This window comes from Panthera pardus, unplaced genomic scaffold (genome assembly GCF_024362965.1).
Source record: "Panthera pardus isolate Hobbes unplaced genomic scaffold, ASM2436296v1 HiC_scaffold_27, whole genome shotgun sequence".
NCBI lineage: Eukaryota > Metazoa > Chordata > Mammalia > Carnivora > Felidae > Panthera > Panthera pardus.
The window spans coordinates 30,730,014-30,750,157 of NW_026526843.1; the positions used below are offsets into that span (position 1 = coordinate 30,730,014).

The 20,144-nt window shown below is 50.3% G+C and overlaps 1 protein-coding gene across 5 annotated transcripts in view; it reads right to left on the bottom strand.

The window, feature by feature from the left end:
• Positions 1–19,098, bottom strand: part of DOCK11 (dedicator of cytokinesis 11) — a 197,767-nt gene extending 178,669 nt beyond the window's left edge. For 2 of the 5 annotated variants that reach the window (XM_053892123.1, XM_053892122.1), the window contains exon 1: positions 18,821–19,095. In XM_053892123.1, the coding sequence (XP_053748098.1) occupies positions 18,821–18,922 (102 nt within the window). In that variant the 5' untranslated portion in view covers positions 18,923–19,095. Of the gene's footprint in view, positions 1–9,090; positions 9,386–18,820 lie in introns of those variants that run through there. The other 3 variants (XM_053892126.1, XM_053892124.1, XM_053892125.1) reach the window with 3 other exon arrangements.
• Between the last annotated feature and the right edge of the window lie 1,046 nt (positions 19,099–20,144).

Here is a 20,144-nt window from a genome sequence, read left to right on the forward strand (position 1 = left end):
ATCTAATTATCTTAAATGTCAGAGGCAAGACCTTCCATTTCGGAGCTCCTGATTTATCAGTAATTCTCCCATCCATTTGTTCTGAAAGCCACAAGAAGTCTAAGATTATTTTTTAATGAAAGAACAAAGATACGGCATGTGCAAAATCAGGAGCACTGCAACCAGAAATCTCTGCAGCGTCAATGCACGTCGCCTATTAATTAGCTTTACTCGAAATTTAAGTCCCTCTAGTGATTAATATTATTAATGGCAGCAAAGGGGGAGAAAAGTCAAGGTAGGCATTTCTGCCTCTCAAAGTTTATTTTAAAAAATAGGAAACAGGGGCGCCTGGGTGGCTCAGTCGCTTAAGCATCTGACTCTTGGTGCCAGCTCAGGTCATAATCCCATGGGTCCATGGGATCGAGCCCCACATTGGGCTCTGGGATGACAGTAGGGGAGCCTGCTTGGGATTCTCTCTCTCCTCTTTCTGCCGCTCCCCTGCTCTCTCTCTCAAAATAAATAAACTGAAAAAAATTTTTAAATAAAAAATAGGAGATCTATAAACAGACCCCACGAGTCACATGTAAGTATAGAACACATAAATTCAGCAAGCCTGAAAGGGAAGTATGGAACTTGTCTGGAATTCTACTTTTTCTGATTATAAAACTAATACATGCTCCATACAAAAGAAATGAACATTTTCAACACAGAAAACAAATCAAGAATAAAACGGACTCATGGTCCCACCATCCAGAAATATGTACTGTTAATATTATAGATACACATGTACACTTATAAATATACACACTCTCTCACGCCCACCTTGAGAACGCTTTCTTTGAATATAATATTTATTTAGTGCTTGTGATGTTCCAGACGTTTTTCTACGTGCTTTATTGTGTTGTTTTACTCAGTCCTTACAACCACCTTGTGAGGTCAGAGCTATCGCTGCCTCCATTCTACAGATGAGGAAGCAGAGGCACAGAGTGACGAAGCAACTAACTGCACACGTGTCGCGTAATGCTCTATTTTACAAAAATACGATCATGCTTTTTCACAACCTCGGCGTTTTCCCACGTCAGTAATAAATACAGATGTCGCCTTAATGACCGCATGGCTTGCCGGTGTTTAGAGGTACCTTGGCCCAACCCTTTACTCTTGAACACTTGGGGTGTTTCAATTTGGGGGTGGGTTGTTGGTTTGGCTATTCGGACCCACGACGGTTGTTAACATTATTTCCACTTGACTAACAAGCACAAGAAATCTCCACAAAGTTCAATCGTGTGCCCAAGGCAACGCAGATGGTCAGAGGAATTGCTGGGCCCTTCCGGCACTCTTGACTACCGGGCATTAGCTCTCTTCACTCTCTGCCAGCTCCTTATGGCACTTACATTCTAATGGACACAAGAAGTGGTCAACAACTATAGTTATGGGACAGAAGGAAATCAATTCCCTCTAAAACCAAAGAACTAGTGTGGTAGGATGGAGAAATGCCCCCCTCACCCCAAGATCTGCCCCCATCCTAATCCCTGGAACCCGCAGATGTCAAAGGGGTCCTTACACAAGTGATTGAGTCAAGGGTCTTGAGGTGAGTTGATCATTCCGGATTACTGGGATGGACCCTAAAAGCCATCACCAGTGACTTTTTTTTTTTTTTTTTTTTTAGTGTTTATTTCCGAAAGAGACAGAGTGTGAGCAGGGGAGGGGCAGAGAGAGAGGGAGACACAGAATCCGAAGCAGGTTCCAGGCTCTGAGCTGTCAGCACACAGCCAGCCCGACGCGGGCTCGAACTCACGAACTACCAGATCATGACCCAAGCCGAAGTCGGACGCTTAACCGACTGAGCCACCCAGGCGCCCCACAAATGACCTTATAAGAAAGAGGCAAAGGGAGATGTGACACAACTGAAGAGAATGCAGTGTGATCACACGGGCAGAGGCTGCAGTGATGGAGCCACAAGTCCAGGAAAGCCAGCAGCTCCCAGAGCTGGCAGAGACCAGGAACTGACCCTTCCCTAAATTCTGCAGGGGGAATGCGGCCCAGTGATACAGATTTTGGACTTCTGCCCTTCCGAATTACAAGAAAATAAACGTGTTGTCTTAAGCCACCCGGTCTGGGGCAACTTGTTCCGGCGCCACAGGAAATCAATACAACTAGTAGCAGGCGAGAAGTCCGCAGAAGGAACAATTTGCTCCAAATGGGGGAGGGGAGCTGAGTGTGTGGTGGGGGGAGATGGCCATCGGACCTAAACCCTGCAGGACAGATAGGAATCCCTTGAGCAGCAAAGGGGCTGGAAGGGCAGTCCAGGAAGAGGAATCAGCGTGCACAAAGGCATGGAGGTGAGAAAGGGAGGCAGGGCGTTTGGGGAGCAGCAAGGGTCCAGCATGGCCAATGTTCAGACCGTAGTCGACGGGATGCGGTGGGAGAAGAGAGAGAATTCAAAGGTGGGATGGGCCCCACTGGTGCACAGGAAGGGGCGTGGAGGCCCACTAGGAAATCTAGGTGCTTGTTTATAGTAACGTGGAGCCAAAGCAGACAGAGTTAGCATTTTTCTGGGTTTGAGGATTTTGTGATTCTCTTCCCGCACGCGCTCCGGAGCGGCGGCAGAATGGCGGTCAGTTTCTAGCTATTTCGAGACAATAGCTGTTTTTGCTTACTGTCAAAATGCATCCGCTCTGACGTGTTATACCACCGGGGACATGTGGACGAAATCCTGCTTAGATGATTTCTCCGGGGAGGGCCCAAGACATATGGCGATGGGATAAGACTTCCTCGATTCCACCCGCTGTCTACTGGAAGGATGTTCCTGCTCCCCAAGGCACCCACTCTGAAATGTACCTGGTTGTGGTGAAATACACGTGGCCTCTACCTAATAATTACCCCAACCGAGCAGAATCCTCCATTAAGTGAAGCTACAGGGACTTTGTCCTGTGGAAGGTTTCACTTTTGGAAGCTCTACTGAGCCAAAGGCCACCCTTTCCCAGCTCAACTCAGCAGGAAAAAAAAAAAAAAAAAAAAAAAAAAAAAAAAACAATAACAACAAAGTGATGCAAACTGGGCTCTGTATCTATAACTACACCATTTCTGGGTTGTTTTTTTTTTTAATTGTAGTATTTCCTAAACCCTCCACTTCTTTTAGTTGGAACTAAACCCAAAGCCAGGACATTTTCGGGGACACCCTGGCCAGATGTGTAGCTCCACGACACGTCCTTGGCATCCAAGGCCATTGGATTTCCAGAAGAGGCACCCAGCCATCACTAGCTCAGGCCTCTGGAATTTTCCACCCTTGGCTAAAGAAAAGGTTAAAAAAAATAAACATGGCTCTGTCCCACGGAGAGCACTTTGTGGCCAAACACGGAGGAGAAGAGGAAGGAAGAGGTGAGAAACAGATGAGAAAGGGAGAGTGGAAGCGTGGCCACCATGGAATGAGGTTCCCCACAGCATGGTGGAAGGGAGCAGCAAAGGGCCGGCTGCGGGACGGTTCTGGAGCTGCGGCTGGACCAGGGAGCCAGACCCATGCACTTTCCCGGAAGGCGGCGGGGCATCCTCCACCCCCTGTACCTTGCCCTAAGATTTAATCCCTTAACAAGAAATCATTGGAAACAGATTCTCTGCTTCGGCTCAAGCAACTGTTCTAAAAGCATTTCCCGTGAGATTTTAGCACGACCTGAGGCAGGCAAGTATCTATCTTTTCTCTCGGCTAAGGCAGTTATCTTCCACAGCTCAGCATGCCTTTCTCTCGGTCTCTGTCTCTCCAGCTCCCTCTCCGGCAACACGCTTGGTTTCTAGCTCCTTCTAGTAGACACCAGAGTCCCAGATGTTCCACTACAGCCAGGTCGGTTAGCCAAGGGCCTGAAAAAAGGCCAGGCCTCAGAGAAATATAGCCGTGGCCAATTAGAATTGATGTAAAAATAGAAAATGCAACCCCCATGTGTGATAGAGCGCTTCTTCAGAGCAGTGAATCTCTCTGCCCCCAGCTCATCACGGATATTCTACCTGCCGGTGTGAGAAGGGCCACTGCAAACGCCATCAGCCAGTGAGTTTTTGTGGCGTATCTCTAAGATGGCAGCGGCTAGATTCGGTGAAGAGAGGAAGTTTCGATTTATCTCTCAGTTGAAATCATCACGAAACCAGAAGGAAACCAGAGAGATTTTCCAGTCCTCTCTGTTTCTCCAATCATGTGTTTTAGAAACCCATTTCTGGAAAAGGGTCCTGCGATTACCTTGCATATGCAGGCAGGCCACGCCTGGTCTAGCTTGACCTTCAGGAGGAGTGAAGTGTCTCTCACACAGGACACATGAGAAGTGTCTTGGGGGTGGTCAGCCAAAGAGTTATTCTCTGTGATTGAAATCATCTCTTTCTCTTTTACACACACACACACACGCACACACGCACACCTCACTACTCTTCTCTTTAGCTGGGGGTGGAAAATTCCATAGGCCTAAGCTGGCTAAGTGCCTAAGTGTCTGGCCAGCCTGTATCCTGAAACACCTCAAGTCTGAGAGCGGTGCCCACTTACAAGAACTCCAGACTGAGGGAGTTTTGTGTGGGAAAAAAATTGTTTTTAATTATGAAGAATTTAAGAAAACATCCAAATTGAAATCGCAGACGGCAAACCTGTATTGCTTTCTTTCAGCCAAAATTCTCAAGAGGGATTGTACTTCCTCATTTGAATTCTGCGAAGACGTCTGCACCTGGCTCACCGTTTACCAATCTAGCAGATCCCTGTTCCTCCTCCGCCATTTCAAGGATCCACATGGATCCTCAAGAATAATGGCTTCCCAAAGACGTCCAACATCCTAATCCTTGGAACGCATGTCTTTGTCACTTTACATGGCAAAGGGGACTTTGCAGACGTGATGAAGGATTTTGAGCTGGGGAAGCCATCTTGGATTATCCAGGCAGGACCCATGTAATCACAAGGGTGCTTCTAAGTGAGAGAGGGAGGCGGGAGAGTCAGAATCAGAGGAGGCGAGGCCAGAGTGACAGGATGTCAAAAAGACTCGACCAGCCATTGCCGGCCGAAAGATGGAGGAAGGGGCCATGAGCCAAAGAACGCAGGCAGCCTCTAGAAGCTAGAAAAGGCCAGGTAATGGATTCTCCCCTAGAGCCTCCAGACGAAGTGAAGCCTTGCTGACTTTCTGATTATAGGACTTCTGACCTCCAGAACTGTGAGAATAAACTCACGTCTTGAGCCACTACATTTGTGGCAATTGGTCACAGCAGCCATAGGAAATGAAGACGGCCGTGCGTCTAGTCCAAACGTCGGCAGGGCCACTGGCTGGGCCGCCTCATCCTGGACACTGCCTCTCCTCAATTCTCTAAGCAGACACTCAGCCCTTCAGTCCACTGGTCCCACCGTGCTCAGCTCAAGCTGTTTTAGGGTCACAGGGAAGGGAGGGCAGTCCTCCCCAGGACCAGCAGGAAGACCAGAACTCACTTCTAGAGGAACTGGGCAACTGGCTGGAAAGCCAAGGCAGGGGCTCAGCTACAGGGGATGGGGTAAGTCAAGGACACCATGACTGGGACAGTGACATAAAGAGGACAAGGAAGAAGACAAAACCCAGTGCCCAGGAAATGAGTTTTAAACACAGGGCAGAAGCGGGGCGCCTAGGTGGCTCAGTCGGTTGAGCGTTGGACTTCAGCTCCGGTAATTACTTCGCGGTTCATGAGCTCGAGCCCCGCGTGGGGCTCTGTGCTGACAGCTCAGAGCCTGGAGCCTGCTTTGGATTCTGTGTCTCTGGCTCTCTCTTCCCCTCCCCCATTCACACTCTGTCTCTCTCTCTCAAAAACATTAAAAAATTTTTTTAACTAGAAAGAAAGAAAGAAAGAAAGAAAGAAAGAAAGAAAGAAAGAAAGAAAAAGACAGGGCAGAAGCAGCAGCCCGTAGGAGTTGAGGCCTATCCAGAACCTGAAGTCTGGATTTGAGAGTCCTCTGATGTCCCCTGCTTAGGCCCAGGCTGGTCTCTGAGCCTGGGACGGTGCTGAGCCAGCAGTGGACAGCAGAGCAGGAGTCAGGAGGAAAGGAAGGAGGGAGGGAGAGAGGGAGGGAGGGCCAGGCTTCAGTTGCAGAACCAAAGTGAGGAGCCTTACGGAATTCTCTGCTGGCTCTCCTGGTGGGCATTCTGCCAGAATGGTCATTTGCAAGCAGGAAGACAGAGCAAAGTTCCTCCAGAGGCAGTCACGGCGGTCACTGGTAGTGGACAGTGGAGAAGCTCTTCTCCCGTGGGGTCAGCTCAGCGAGGAGAGCCTTCTCTGCTCCACAAGCCATAGAGCATCATGGAAACACTCTTCTGGACAGAGGGAGACCGATTGGACCCTAGGAGCTTTTTTTCTTTTTAAGGTTTATTTATTTTGAGAGAGAGTGTGTATGTGATGGGGGAAGGGGCAGAGAGAGGAGAGAGAATCCCAAGCAGGCTCTGTGCCATCAGTGCAGAGCCCGACCTGGGGCTTGATCCCATGAACCGTGAGATCATGACCTGAGCCTAAATCAAGAGCCGGACGGACGCTTAACGGACTGAACCACCCAGGTGCCCCCCCCCACCGCCCAGGAGCTTTTAATAATGATGCAGTTCAATTTTTGCAACAGTTGATTCAGCGCCCTCCTGGACTGAAGTTACTTCTTGGTGGTTAAGTTAGGCACTTTACAAGGTGGTATTCCCTCCTTCAGGTCTCTAGGAAACCATTTAACGCAGTGAAGCATTAGAAACTTGTTAACCTACGAAAATAAACTGGTTATGCCAATAGCACTCTTCCATGGACACGAGGAGCACGGACACCGGGTCCTGCAAGGCGTAAAAAGCTGGCCGTTTCGCAAGTGGGAAAACTAAGCTACTAATATCAAAGGCATGGAGAGACATACATATGTTATTTTTGGGCAGCGCTAACCCGTGCAAAAAAAAAAAAAAAATCATAAAAACAGTTCCATGAATATGATCCCAGGTACCTCTGCAGAGCCAGTGTTCTGGAGATTTTTTTTTTTCCATATAGTTATTCAAATAGCAAAGAACGGAAGAACGGCCAATTGCAAACGGTTCTCAAAATCCTTAGGCTTACTTTGGCAAGGAAAAATCTATATGGAGCTTGCCCACATTTTTCAATCACAACCCCACCCCTCTTTTTTTGTTTTTGTCCTCACCTCCTCCTTTCCCACTACGGAGACCTAATCTCGCTCAGAAACAAACACTGCTTCCCAGGAGAAGGAGATCAGCACTTAAACCACACAAAAAGAGCTTCCACAGCCTGATTTATGGGAGAATCCAGCCCAGAAGCTAGTGCTTCCTTACCTGATTACACCAAAGGAGTCAAGACACCTGGAGTTCATTACCTGTTCTGTCATTTACTCCATAGGGATCGCCTGGGGCGCCTGGGAGGGGGCGCTCAGTCGGTTAAGCCTCCGACTTTGGCTCTGGTTACGATCTCGTGGTCCGTGCGTTCGAGCCCCGCGTGGGGGCTCGCTCCTGTCTGGGAAGAGCCCACTTCAGACTCTCTGGCCCCTCCCTTTCTGCCCCTCCCCCACTGTCCCCCCTCTCTCTCCAAAATAAATAAAACGTCAAAAAATACATATTTAAATATGGACGGCCTACAGCCTGTCTCCCTTTCCCCCACTTACACAACAGGGGTGGCCAAACTGTGGTATATGTTTAATAGTGACCTGTAAGAACATGCGAAGTCATGGGCATGAGAACATTTTGAACTCTTGGTAAGCCCGGGGCTGTTAAAATACGAGGTCTCGGCATCGGCTAGAATGCATTATCATACAAATGCATTTTCCCCGGCCTCCCGGCCTCCCGACACACTTCACTGAAAGACTTCAAATAAAGATGTTCTGTCTCAGAGGCACTTCTTAGAATATTCCGACATTTCTCAGCAGCTTGAATCATATACGATCCGACAGAAGCTGTCAAGAAACGCAAAAATACAACTTCCCGCGAACGGGCAATGAAAAAAAAGGTGAAGCACAATTGCAGGAAATCATTAAGAGCAAATTTAGGCCTGATTGTTCGAGGTCGTGCACAGACAATAGATAAACCACATGTCACTGGAACAGCTGCCGTCTTTTCCATCCCATCGACTGTGCTGGAACCTGCGCACGCCATTCCTAATAGAACTTACCCTGCTACCACGAAACCAAAGTAGCTGAATACAAATTACATTCATTTCTTTTCAAGTTTTTATTTATTCAAGGAATCTCGACACCCAACACGGGGCTTGAACTCATGACCCCGAGATTGGGAGTTGCACGCTCTTCCGACTGAGTCAGCCAGGCGCCCCTGAAGTACATTAATTTCTTAGGAGACATTGAGGCTTTAACATGTTTCCACTAAAAGACACGTATCCAAAATAGATCTTTAAAAAGGCTCTTAAATTTGAATTTCGGGGCACCCGGGTGGCTCAGTCGGTTGAGCATCCGACTTCAGCTCGGGTCATGATCTCGCAGTTTGCGGGTTCAAGCCCCACATCGGGCTTTGCTGACAGCTCCGAGCCTGGAGCCTGCTTCAGACTCTGTGTCTCCCTCTCTCTCTGTCCCTTCGCTGCTCACGCTGTCTCTACCTCTCAGAATAAATACTATTTTTAAAAAATCAAATTTCAATATTCCCTTACGTTTTTAAAAAATGGACATTAAAAACTAAATTAATTAAAAATTAACAAATTTAAAAAGTGAAGATTAATGAGTGAAAGGGGTGTCAATAAAGTATTGAGAGGGAAAGGAAAGAGCACTGAAGTTCTCTTTTTCCATACAGAGCTCAACTCTCCTCTCCCCATCCGTCTGCGTAAACCACTCTGAACACACTGTCATAAAGGTCTGTGCTTCTCCCAAAGCCCTCGCACACAAGTTCCAGAGTTCCCCAGAGGGGAGCACCATCTCCCCAGGCACAGGCCAGGGTGCTCCTCCCTACTAGACGACTAGCCCTCCTACTCACTCATCAGACTAGTCTAGTCTGAAGGCAAGAATTGCCAAACACCCAGAGCCCTCGCTCACATCCACTGGGCTCTTCAATATGACCAAATCCAACTGGGAACAGATACTGCCAAGAATCTAATGGAGAGAGGTCTACCAGTTTACCGTTCCAGGAGGGGGAGGAGTCTCGGCTGAGCCATGCAGCTTACCTTTGGGGGCATCATTTGGAGCAAGGAAGTTAAAAAAACAAAAGCCAGGGTCCACGCTTCCCATCTGCCGGTTTACTTTTGTCCGGTGACCTGTGATACACAAAAGCCTTGTTGCCCGCCGTAAAGCCTGGGAATATTAATGAGAGCCAAAAGCACTGGGCGGAGCCACGGGCCAAGCCCTGCTCTAAACGCTTCGTAAGTGACGACTCCTTTAAGCCTTTCAACAAGCCCACCAGAGGGGTCATCAAGCGGCGAGAAAGCTAAGTAACTGACCCAAGATCACCCAGCTGGTAAGCAGCTGAGCTGAACTCTGAACCTGGGCAGTGTCCTCCCAGATCCCACTCGTAATCATTGTGCTCTGACAAGCCCTGGGTTCCAGGCAATGGAGCTCAATGAGACTGGCCCCTTGCCCCAGCGACTGCTCTGAGAGCTTCCAGGGTGGAGCCTTGCACGAATCAAAAAGGCTGATAAAAGCAGCAGGCCGATGTCCCCCATGAACCCCTCCGCCCGCCCGGCAAAGGCTGAGGGAAACCAAGAGACCTACATCCCAAAGAGATGTGCATCATAAAATTACCGTTGGATTTACAGAAAAGGGGAAACCGCCCTAGCTCCTTCTCCCTCCCGTGGTTTCTGGCCTTCCTTTCTGTGTTAAAAAAACAAACAAAAAAACTAACAACTTCTCAACATGCCCTACTAATAATGATTCTGTATCTCGGAAGAAAGTAACACCCAGGTAGGTAAATGACTCCTTTGAACTGAATTCCCACAAACAAGCAAGGGGGTTTCCTGACGTGGAGTACTAAGGGTCTGGGAAGGTAGCAAGCATTCCTTCCAGCCCTTGGAGGTCAAGTAAATGAGTGCCAAGGTGAGTTATTACACTTGTGCGCTACACAGGAATTTCTGAATGTTAAACGTTACCATTGACTTTCCCCGATCCCGTAAGAAAATAAAAGGCCTCTGTAGTCAAATCAACGTGGCAAGGGCCACAGAGATGAACAGTGTTCATTAGCAAAGGCCTATTTAACATTGTTGAACCCGGAAAGGGCCGAACTCTTGAAAAACATTAAGGATCACAAAAAAAGGACGTGGGGCGGGGAAGGCAGCGAAGTCACTAGAACTGAACACCAAAGGCAGAAATCTCTAGCCTGCTGCCAACTTCTGCCTTCTCAATTTAGGTTATTTGCATACATCTAATCTCCCTTCCGGGTCTGTGAGTCCCTTTGGGGCAGGAAACATCCCAGGCAGCCCCTCATCCCCACGACTCAAACCCCCGAGAGGGGGAGCCGCCCAGGGGGTGACCTAATTTCCCATCTCCGTTCTAACTGGAAGTCTGGGGCTGGCCTCCAGACCATTCCTCCACGCCCTGCCCCCCCACTTCCCTAATCACCCCCAAAGGTGCAAACCTCTTTAATCAGCTAATCTTGCCTACAATCTCATCTCAACCCGGGCTCTTCCTCCCCTTCCTGATCCCATTTGGAACACTTCCCTGCCCTCAAGAACCCTAGTCTTCTGGCACCCGGCTGGCTCGGTCGGGAGAGCATGCAACTCTTGATCTCGGGGCTGTGAGTTCGAGCCCCATGTTGGGCATAGACCTTAAACAAGTATTTAAAAAAAAAAAAAAAGGCCTAGACTTTTGCCAAAACACAACGCTACACGCTCAGCCATTCCCTAGAATGTTCTCTCCACGTTAAACCTGACTCAACTGAAATCTGGTTTTGTCCTGACGACCCTCTCAGGACGACGTTGCTCATTTTCTTTGCCCTTCCCCTACCACCAAACGCGCTTTTTCCCCACTTCGGCCAGGCTGAACAACCTCAGCACCATCTGGACTCCACCTCCTCTCCTCTTATCCTCCCCCTTCAAGAAAAATCCCCAAATCCTGTTGATTCTATCACTGAAACATTTCTTACATCCTCTCCCTTATCTCCATTCTCACTGCCTCGGGTAAGCCTTTCTTATCTCTCTCCGGAACTATGTAACTATATTTTAACTAGTTACCTGGCCTCCAGTCACCTAACACCTTGTCCATCCCACATACCGCTGCCAATATATTTCCCACATCCCAGGCACTATGTGCGGCACTGGGAACAGAGATGAATACACAGCCCCTGACTTCCTGGCTAGTATCCAGAAAGGGTAAGAAACACTCCCCCCTCCCCCATCTGTGACAGACTCTTCTAGAATACCTGTTTCCACCAGATCTTTTTGGTTTTGTTTTTTTTTTTTAACTTTTGAGAAGACAGAGGATGTGGGGCGGTGGGGGGGGGGGGCAGAGAGAGAGGGAGACACAGAATCCGAAGCAGGCTCCATCCAGGCTCCAGGCTCCGAGCTGTCAGCACAGAGCCCCACGCGGGGCTGAAACCCACGAACCGGGGGGGATCATAACCTGAGCCGAAGTCGGATGCTTAACCGACTGAGCCACGCAGGTGCCCCCCCCCCCCAGATCTTTTTTTTAAACCTTATTTTTTCATTTAAGAGAGAGAGAGAGAGAGCACATGTGCACGTGAGCAGGTGAGGAGCAGAGAGAACCTTAAGCAGGCTTCATGCTCAGCTCCGGCAGGGAGGGGGGGGGGGGCACGCAGGGCTTGAGCCCAGGACGCTGGGATCATGACCTGAGCCAAAATCAAGAGTCAGACCTCCACTGGCGCCCCCTTTTCTAAACCTTTACGAACCACTTAGACATGAGACGCTTTCCACATACTACCTTCTTTAATGTTCATGAGAACGACACAAGGTGGGTACAACTATCTATCCCCATTTCACAGATAAGGAAAACAAGATCTGGTTACTTGCCTCTGATCTGGATCTGGTCACAAGCAGGTGACAGAAGCCAGATTCAAGCCCAGGTCTGACTCTTGAGACTGGGCTCTTGCCTCCCACATTTTAAGGAGGACAATGACATGCTGGACAAGAGCCCACAGGATGACCAGGCCGGCGAAGAATCTCGAGACCAAGTCACGTGAGCAACAGAGGAAAAGAAACGAAGTCTCTTTGGCTTTGGTGAAGAGTGAATTTAAAAATGACATGGTGGATGTCCCCAAATATTTGAAGGGTTGTCATGTGAAAGAGGAAGCAAACATAGCCTGTATGGCTCCAAACAGCAGGGGAAGGCCTGGCCGCGGTGGAACTTAGAGTAAATTTCAGCTCAAGAGCCTTTTCTAATGTACCCCTCTCTAACAGGGAGAGAGTGTTTAAGGAGTGGCTAAGTCCTCATTTGTCAGGGGTACTCGCAGGGGCCAGGAGTCTAGAGCAGCGTTTCTGTGCACATCAGAATCACCTTGGGTAGTTGGTAAAAATACAGATGCCTGGCCCCACCCCAGACTTATCGAAACAGAATCTTGGGGTGGAGACCGTTATTGCAAGACTTACAAACAAGGAAATAAGTCTGTAAGAAGGTTCACTCAAATCCTCAAAAGAAGAAATACGAATGGCTAATCAACGTTTGAAAAGCTGTTCAAGAATAACTAAAGAAATACAAATTAGGACAGTGATGTACCATTTACCTCCTATCGGACTGCAAAGATTAAAAAAGATTAATAACCAGTGTTGGCACAGGGGAGAGGGGAAATGAACACCGGCATTTTCTGACATAAGAGTAAATGGCAACAACGTTCTGCAGAGCAATTTAACAGCACGGTCCAGGGGCGCCTGGGTGGCTCAGTCGGTTGAGCGTGCGACTTCATCTCAGGTCTGGATCTCACGGTTCGTGAGTTGGAGCCCTACATCAGGCTCTGTGCTGCCAGCTCAGAGCCTGGAGCCTGCTTCAGAGTCTGTGTCTCCCTCTCTCTCTAACCCTCTCCCCTCCTCGCTCTCCAAAATAGATAATAAACATTTTATTTTATTTTATTTTTAATCTTTATTTATTGTTGAGAGAGAGACAGAGTGTGAGCACGGGAGGAGCAGAGACAGAGGGAGACACAGACTCTGAAGCGGGCTCCAGGCCCCAAGCTGTCAGCATAGAGCTGTCAGCACAGAGCCCGACACGGGGCTCGAACCCACGAACCGTGAGATCATGACCTGAGCCGAAGTCGGATGCTCAACCGACTGAGCCACCCAGGAGCCTCAATAAACATTTTAAAAATTAAAAAAAAGTATGTTCCAGAGGACTTTCCTTTTTCTTTTAATTAATTTTTACCTTCGAGTATAATTAACATAGTGTAATATTCGTTTCATACGTACAATATAGTGACTTAACAATTCTATACATTACTCAGTGCCCTTCACAATACATGTACTCTTGGCCCCTTTCACCTGTTTCACCCTTCCCCCCTACTCACCTCCCCTCTGGCAACCACCAGTTTGTTTTCAGAGGGCTTTCTATTTACTATTTTTAAGAAACTTATTTCTTTTGAGTGACAGAGAGAAAGTGCGCGGGGGTTGGGTGGGGGTTCGGGGAGAGGGAGAATCTTAAGCAGGTGCCATACCCAGCACGGAGCCCGAAGCGGGGCTCGATCCTACATCCGTGAGATCATGACCTGAGCTGAAATCAAGAGTCCGTCGCTTAACCGACTAAGCCACTCAGGCACCCCTCCCGGAGGGTTTTTTTAATACTAAAAATGTGTCTAATGTTTGAGCAAGCAATTCCAACTCTGGAAATTTCTCCTAAAGGGACAATCTAGCAAGTTTGAAAATGCCTGCCCAAAGATGTTCCCCAGTTAATGTTTACACCAATGCTGTCCAAAAGAACTTTCTGCAGTGATGGAAAGGTTCCACGTCTGAGCAGTCTTATGTGGTGGCCACCAGCCACATGTGACTGCTATGCATTTGAACTGTGGCAAGTGCAATTTAAGAGCTAATTTTGGAAGTTAATTTATTTTTTTTAATTTTTTTTTAACGTTTATTTATTTTTGAGACAGAGAGAGACAGAGCATGAACGGGGGAGGGTCAGAGAGAGAGATTGGGAGACACAGAATCCAAAACGGGCTCCAGGCTCTGAGCGGTCAGCACAGAGCCCGACGCGGAGCTCGAACTCACGGACCACGAGATCGTGACCTGAGCCGAAGTCGGCCGCTTAACCGACTGAGCCACCCAGGCGCCCCAATAAACGGTTTTTTAAAAAGAAGGCTTAACAATGATTAGAACAGGAAAGGAATCAATCCAGGGATCTGTTTCACATGTTTGTCTCAGCCCAGCACTGACAGTAAGGAGCCTACTTGGGAATCTATCTCTCTCTCCCTCTCTCTCCCTCTCTCTCCCTCTCTCTCTCTCTCTCACTCTCTCTCTCCCCAAACCCCCCCCCCCCCAGCTCCCGCTTGCACTCTTGGTCTCAAAATAAATAAAACTTAAAAAACAAACAAAAACAAAAACTAATGCAACCGGCTTTATTCCACTGTGTTAAGTTGTTTGGTCCTATATTAAGTACGTTCCACAGATTCCCCTGGGAAGAGAGAGCAGGAAGGCCGATTCGTTTCCAGGCCTTCCCTAAATGCGAACCTAACACACATTCCAAGCCAAGGTGGCTGCGTGTGGTGGGTAGGGGGAGTCAACAGCTGCGGACGCTCTTCACTAACTCTCAGCTTTTGGAGAGTTTTCCTCTACTAGAGTTATTATATATGAAATCTAGCTGGTGCCGGCCAGGGAAATATCCTGCCTCAAGCGGCTACACCCCGTAACATCTAGCAACTCTTTCCAGATCCTTCTCCGCACAAGGAATTGAGGGTCAGTTCCCCAGCAGTAGGCCAACAGTATTTAAACACCTACCAGGTGCCTTTCCCAGGCTGACACAGGGACTCCTCTTAAGGGCAGCCAGAATACAACGGGTTTAACAAATGCCTGTTTCCACCACCCCCCCCCCCCCCGCCCCCACTCCCGCTAGCACAAATAGCTATAGCCCCAAATGTAACAGAAACAGCGTTAAAACTCTGCATTTTAAACGTGTGTGTATGTAAACACTTCTCCCTTAATCACAGACACTCTCAGGTTATAATACGCCTCCCCAAGTCCCTCCTGGGAAATCTCTGCCAGTGGTTAATTCTGTTATTATCCCTTTCCCCAGGTTAAAACTGACCTTCATATAAACGTCAAACTTACAGGAAAATGCAGCAACTAAAACAGTCTCTTTCTCTGTCTGCTTCACCGTTAATAGAGTCACGGAAGCACTAATAACTGAATGAAAGTTTGAATCCACGACTACACGCTCTGTATAGCCCAGGCCTTCCGAATTTTTCAAACAGTGAGCAAAACTGAATGACGTTAGCACAAGCCAACAAGGGCGAAACTGTGTTAAAAAAAAAAAAAAAAAAAGCAAAAAACACCTGAACAGGAAATACTGTATGTATGCTGTATATTTGTTCAGTTTGGAGGGTTTTCCAAGTTCTGGAGAGAGATCGCCAGAGGAAAGCACGATGGGCTATGGGAACGGCTCCGTAGTGAAATCCTAGGAGTAGAGACGTGATTCCTTTCCTTGCACTTCGCTTTATCTTGCTTCGCTGATGCTGCATTTTTGACACATGGGAAGATCTATTGCAAACCTGCATCAAGCAAGTCTATGGGCACCATTTTTCCAAAAGCATGTGCTCACTTCTTATCCGTGTCGCCTTTCGGTCACTTCCTGCAATATTTCAAACGTCTCCATTATCGTCTATTTGCTATGGTGATCTGTGATCGGGGATTACAACTCCCTGTAAGCTCAGAGGATGGCCAGCAATTTTTTTTTTTTTTTTTTTTTTACCACGGAAGTATTTTTTTAATTAAGGTACGTACATTGTTTTTTAGACACAGTGCTATTGCGCACTTAACAGACTACAGTATGGTGTCAACGTAACCTTCATACGCACTGGGAAACCAACAATTTCACTCACCTCGCTTTATTGCGATAGTCCCTCTCCCGCAATGATCTAGAACAGAACCGGCACCACCCGTGAGGGATTCCTGTGTGTGACGCCACACTGAAGCCCTAACGCGAATGTCGGGGGTTTATAGCAGCAAGTGTAAATCCTACTTCAGCTGTCCCTAATAAACACGTTGGGGCTTAAAGCAGAAAAGAATCAGAAGTTATGGCGGCAGCTGCAACGTGGTCCACTTGTGCTCCAGCCACCCGTGGCCTTACTAACATTGGTCAATGGCTCTTTGTGTCAGAAAAGCAGGGGCCAGGAAAGAGCCGGTTAGGAAAGTCCACTCCCTTTAAGGCTGTTTCCTTAGGTCCTCATTGACTGGACTGCTTAGAAACAGCATTCACCAAGGTGCTATGGATAATCCAAAACTGATCCGTGTACATACTCTGGGCGACAGCCGCATACGAAGACCCAACCCCGGGCTGGAACTGATAAAAAAAAAAACGAAGGAAGAAACTGGCAGTGACATTCACTTATAATTATGGGGGCACCTCACACTATGGCTTGAACGTAGAGGCTCAAAAGATAGTCACTGATTTAGATTCCTAGAATCTGTCCCCCCCCCCCCCCCCCGCCTCCTGACTCCCCAAATCTCAGCATGGATCACAAACGAGAGTAGGAAATAAATATCGTTCCTGTGCCTTGCCTGGTAAACATCTGTGGACTCAGTCCCAAGTAAACCAGGCTGGCAGCAGCTCCCAGAAGAATCTGCTCCCGCTAACAGTCTTTCCAGCTTTGTCACAGAGCCAATGGTTAGGAAGGGACAGCTGCACCTGTGCCACACAAAATTCTTTTTTTTTTTTTTTAAGGCTTATTTATTTTTTGAGAGAGAAAGAGTGCATGCGAGCTGGGGAGGGGCAGAGAGAGAGAGAGAGGGAGACAGGATCCGAAGCTGGCTCTGGGCTGACAGCGGAGAGCCTGATGCGGGGCTCGAACTCACGAACCGCGAGATCATGCCCTGAGCCCCACAAAATTCTTTTTAAAACCTAAAAGCCGGGGCAAGAATGCTAACTTTAACGTTTTGCTGCTGAGGGTGGCAGGTCAAATGCTGGTCAAATCCTAGTAGAGGTGTGTGGAGACCCATTTACTCTCTTGAGACCATCTGTCCACATCACAGGATCCCTTCACACCCTGCAGCAGGGGGCCGGCTACCTTGCTCAAGCATGGTTTTCTTTCTTCCCCATTTTAGGGAAGCGTTTCCTGTGCTAGGCAGATTGAATCACTTGTTTAACAATCACCCAAGATGAGAGCCCTGGTATAAATGCCCTGCACACAGCTTGCCTTCCTCTCTAAACTGGCTGTGATGACAATCGAGGTTCCAATGTGACCCCAACGGGACCTCATTCTAAAATCAGTGAGACACACAACAAGCCAAGTCCATTAAAACAACATTAAAGGTCTGGTTTTAGATCTGCTAAACAGCAGGATTAAACTTTCAAGGGTCCAGCCACGATAGAGAGATTTCTTTAAAGTCACTTGGCTTTGCACAGTTGTAGCTATTAGGGATCAGATCTTTATCTCAAAGGTACATATTTTACCTTTGATCCTCCTCCAGAACTCCCACTAATGTCAACTTTCTCCACTGTTGGGATCAAGCCCCTGGCCTCCCTTTAATGTTGGCTTTATCGCAGATTCTACAAGATCAACAGAAAAATTACAAGGAAAAGCTGTGAAGTTCCCTTCCAATGATAAGTTGTTTTAACAAAAAGAGCCCACACTGAAATGCTGAAATTTAAACACAGCAGATGAGACGCTTAAGGTAGAGGGAAAGGAGACAAAAAAAAAAAAAAATTTACAACAAAAACCCGAAGTAACAAAACAAACACCAATTAACCGGTATGATGGCTTATTTAAGGGTTTGCTCTCTAGCCCAGGAAATTGGCAACGAGTGTCTTCAAAACAGAAGGGACAAGTGCCCGTTAGCACCCGTCCGCTTTCCTCCGGAGCCAGACAATCCGAGCTAGGCAATCCGGATGAGGCTGAGGGTGCAATGGAGGGCTCCCAAGGGGTCGACACGCTTTCAAATCCCCATCCCCCAGCCCTGCCGGCTCAGAGGCACCCCCAGCCGTGAACGATGGGGCTCTGACCCCCAGGTCCGCCATCCCTGGACTGGCACACACCATCTTCCCTCAAACCCACGGCTCCATCCATCTCCTTGCCTCCGGAGCGCTCCTGGGTCCCAGGGGATACCCTCGCCCAGTGGCGACCGACCCCGCGCGCACTCGCCCCGGAACCCCGTTGTTTGCAATTCTCCCCCTCCGCGGCAGCAGCAGCACCCCTTCGACACCCATCACCACCCTCTCCCCCGAGGCGGGAGGAAGTCGCTCTGCTTCCTCTGTTCTCACCGCCCGCCCGAGCTTGGGAGCCCGGGGCTTTTTGGGTGGGGTTCTTTTTTGTGTACACGATGTGTGCGTGTGTGTGCGCGCGTGTGTGTGTGTGCAAAACGCTCATCGCATCCTTCCGCCGCGGCTGCCTCAGGTGCCCGCAGGAGGGAATCGGGATCCCGTCTCCCCCAGGTCCCCGGCTCTTTGTGCCGGCTGCAGGGCGGCGCGAGGTCCGCACCCTAGCTCACACCCCCTCCCCCGCTCGGGCCCCGGTTCCGAGCGCGCCCGCCTGCCGCGCAGCCGTCCGAGCCCCGGATCGCCCGTCGGCGCCCGGCCGGGCGCACGCCTCCGCGGCGCCGGGCGGCCGCCGCGCTGTCAGCGGGCGCCGGGGACTCAGACCCCGGCCGGCGGCGGCTGGTGCGCAAACTTACTGAAGCGGAGCCGCGGAGCGCGGAGCGCGGGGCGCAGCGGGCAGCCGCCGCGAGCGCCGCTGCAGTCCCCGCGCGCGGAAAGCCACCCCGTCTCTCGCCCCGGAGCGCGTCCCCCGGGGCGCCCGATGCCCCGGCCACTCACCAGCACTACGGAGCCCCGCACGGCCTCCGACACGCTCTGCCGGAGCTCAGCCGCCGTGCCGGGCTTGCTGAGCCGCTTGGTGAATTTGCGCACTTCGGCCATGGCAGCGGCGGGCAGGTCGCGGCGGGCGCACTCACTGCCCCGGGCCGGGGCGGCCGCGGCCGCTGCTGCTTCTTCTGTTTACCCGCCGGCCGACGGGCCACATCGCAGCTCGGCGGCGGCGCGGCTCCCGCGGCTCCTCCCTCCCGGCCGCGGCTCCTCCCTCGTTCCCTCTTTCCCTCCCCGGCTCGCCCGCGCGCTCCGCGTCCTGCCCCACGGCGGGGCCGCTCCCTCCCCTGGAGAGCCCGAGCTCGCTCGCGACCGGCCCCAGGAGGAGGGTGTGTCCGGCGAGGAAGGGTGTGTGCCGGGGGAGGGAGAGCTGGAGGGGGGGGGCGAGGGTCACGAGGGAAGAGGGGGGAAGTGGCAGCCGCTCGGGCTCCGCCCGCAGCTGAGGTTGCTGGTGCAGCCGCATCCGGGAGGGGAGATCTGGCTGCTTCATGTTCCGTGTGTGTGTGTGTGTATGTGTGTGTGTGTGTGTGTGTGTGTGCGCGCGCGCGCGCGCGGGGCGGGGGGGGTGTGTAACGAAATATCTCCAAGTGTGGGGTGTGTGCTACCCCACTGCTCCTTTCCCGCCCCAGAGGTTGCAGTGCCTGCAGGAGAGCGGGGGAGACTCTGGCGTCCCCCCACCCCGCAAGCCCCCAGGGCCGAGGCGGCGCGGGGCTGGGAAACAACGTGGAGCGGACGCCTATTGTGTGCCGCGCCGGGGAGGGGTCGCGCCCGAGGCGGAGGAGGGAGAGCGGTTTTCTGGCCGGAGCTGCTCGCCTGGGTTCCCCCACCCCCCCACACACACCGTTTTCTTACCCGGGCGTCCCGCCCGTGGGGCCGACCCGGGGAGGGAGCAGGCTTCGGAGAGTGGAAATTTGCAGTGGCTGTACCCACTCCCCCACCCCACCCCCACCGGGGCGGGCGGGACCCGAGTGGCGGGGCCTGAGCCTGTGGCAGGTTGTCTGGTTCGGCAGTGACTGTGTGCTGGCGGTGGGGTGGGGTTGGTATTGGGAAGGCCATTGCCCGGAGTCTGGGGGACCTACCGGTCTTCTAGAAGCTTTCACACGTGCGTGCGTGCGCAGCTATCCCCTCTCCATTGCCCACTCCTTTCCTTATCCTATTCACCTTCCAAGAAATTATTTTCCGAGAATCAAAGACTGTCTTGTAACTAGATGCAAACGAACATGCTTAAGACAGAAATAAGGATGGGAATCTTGAAGTACTGAGGACCCTGTAAAAG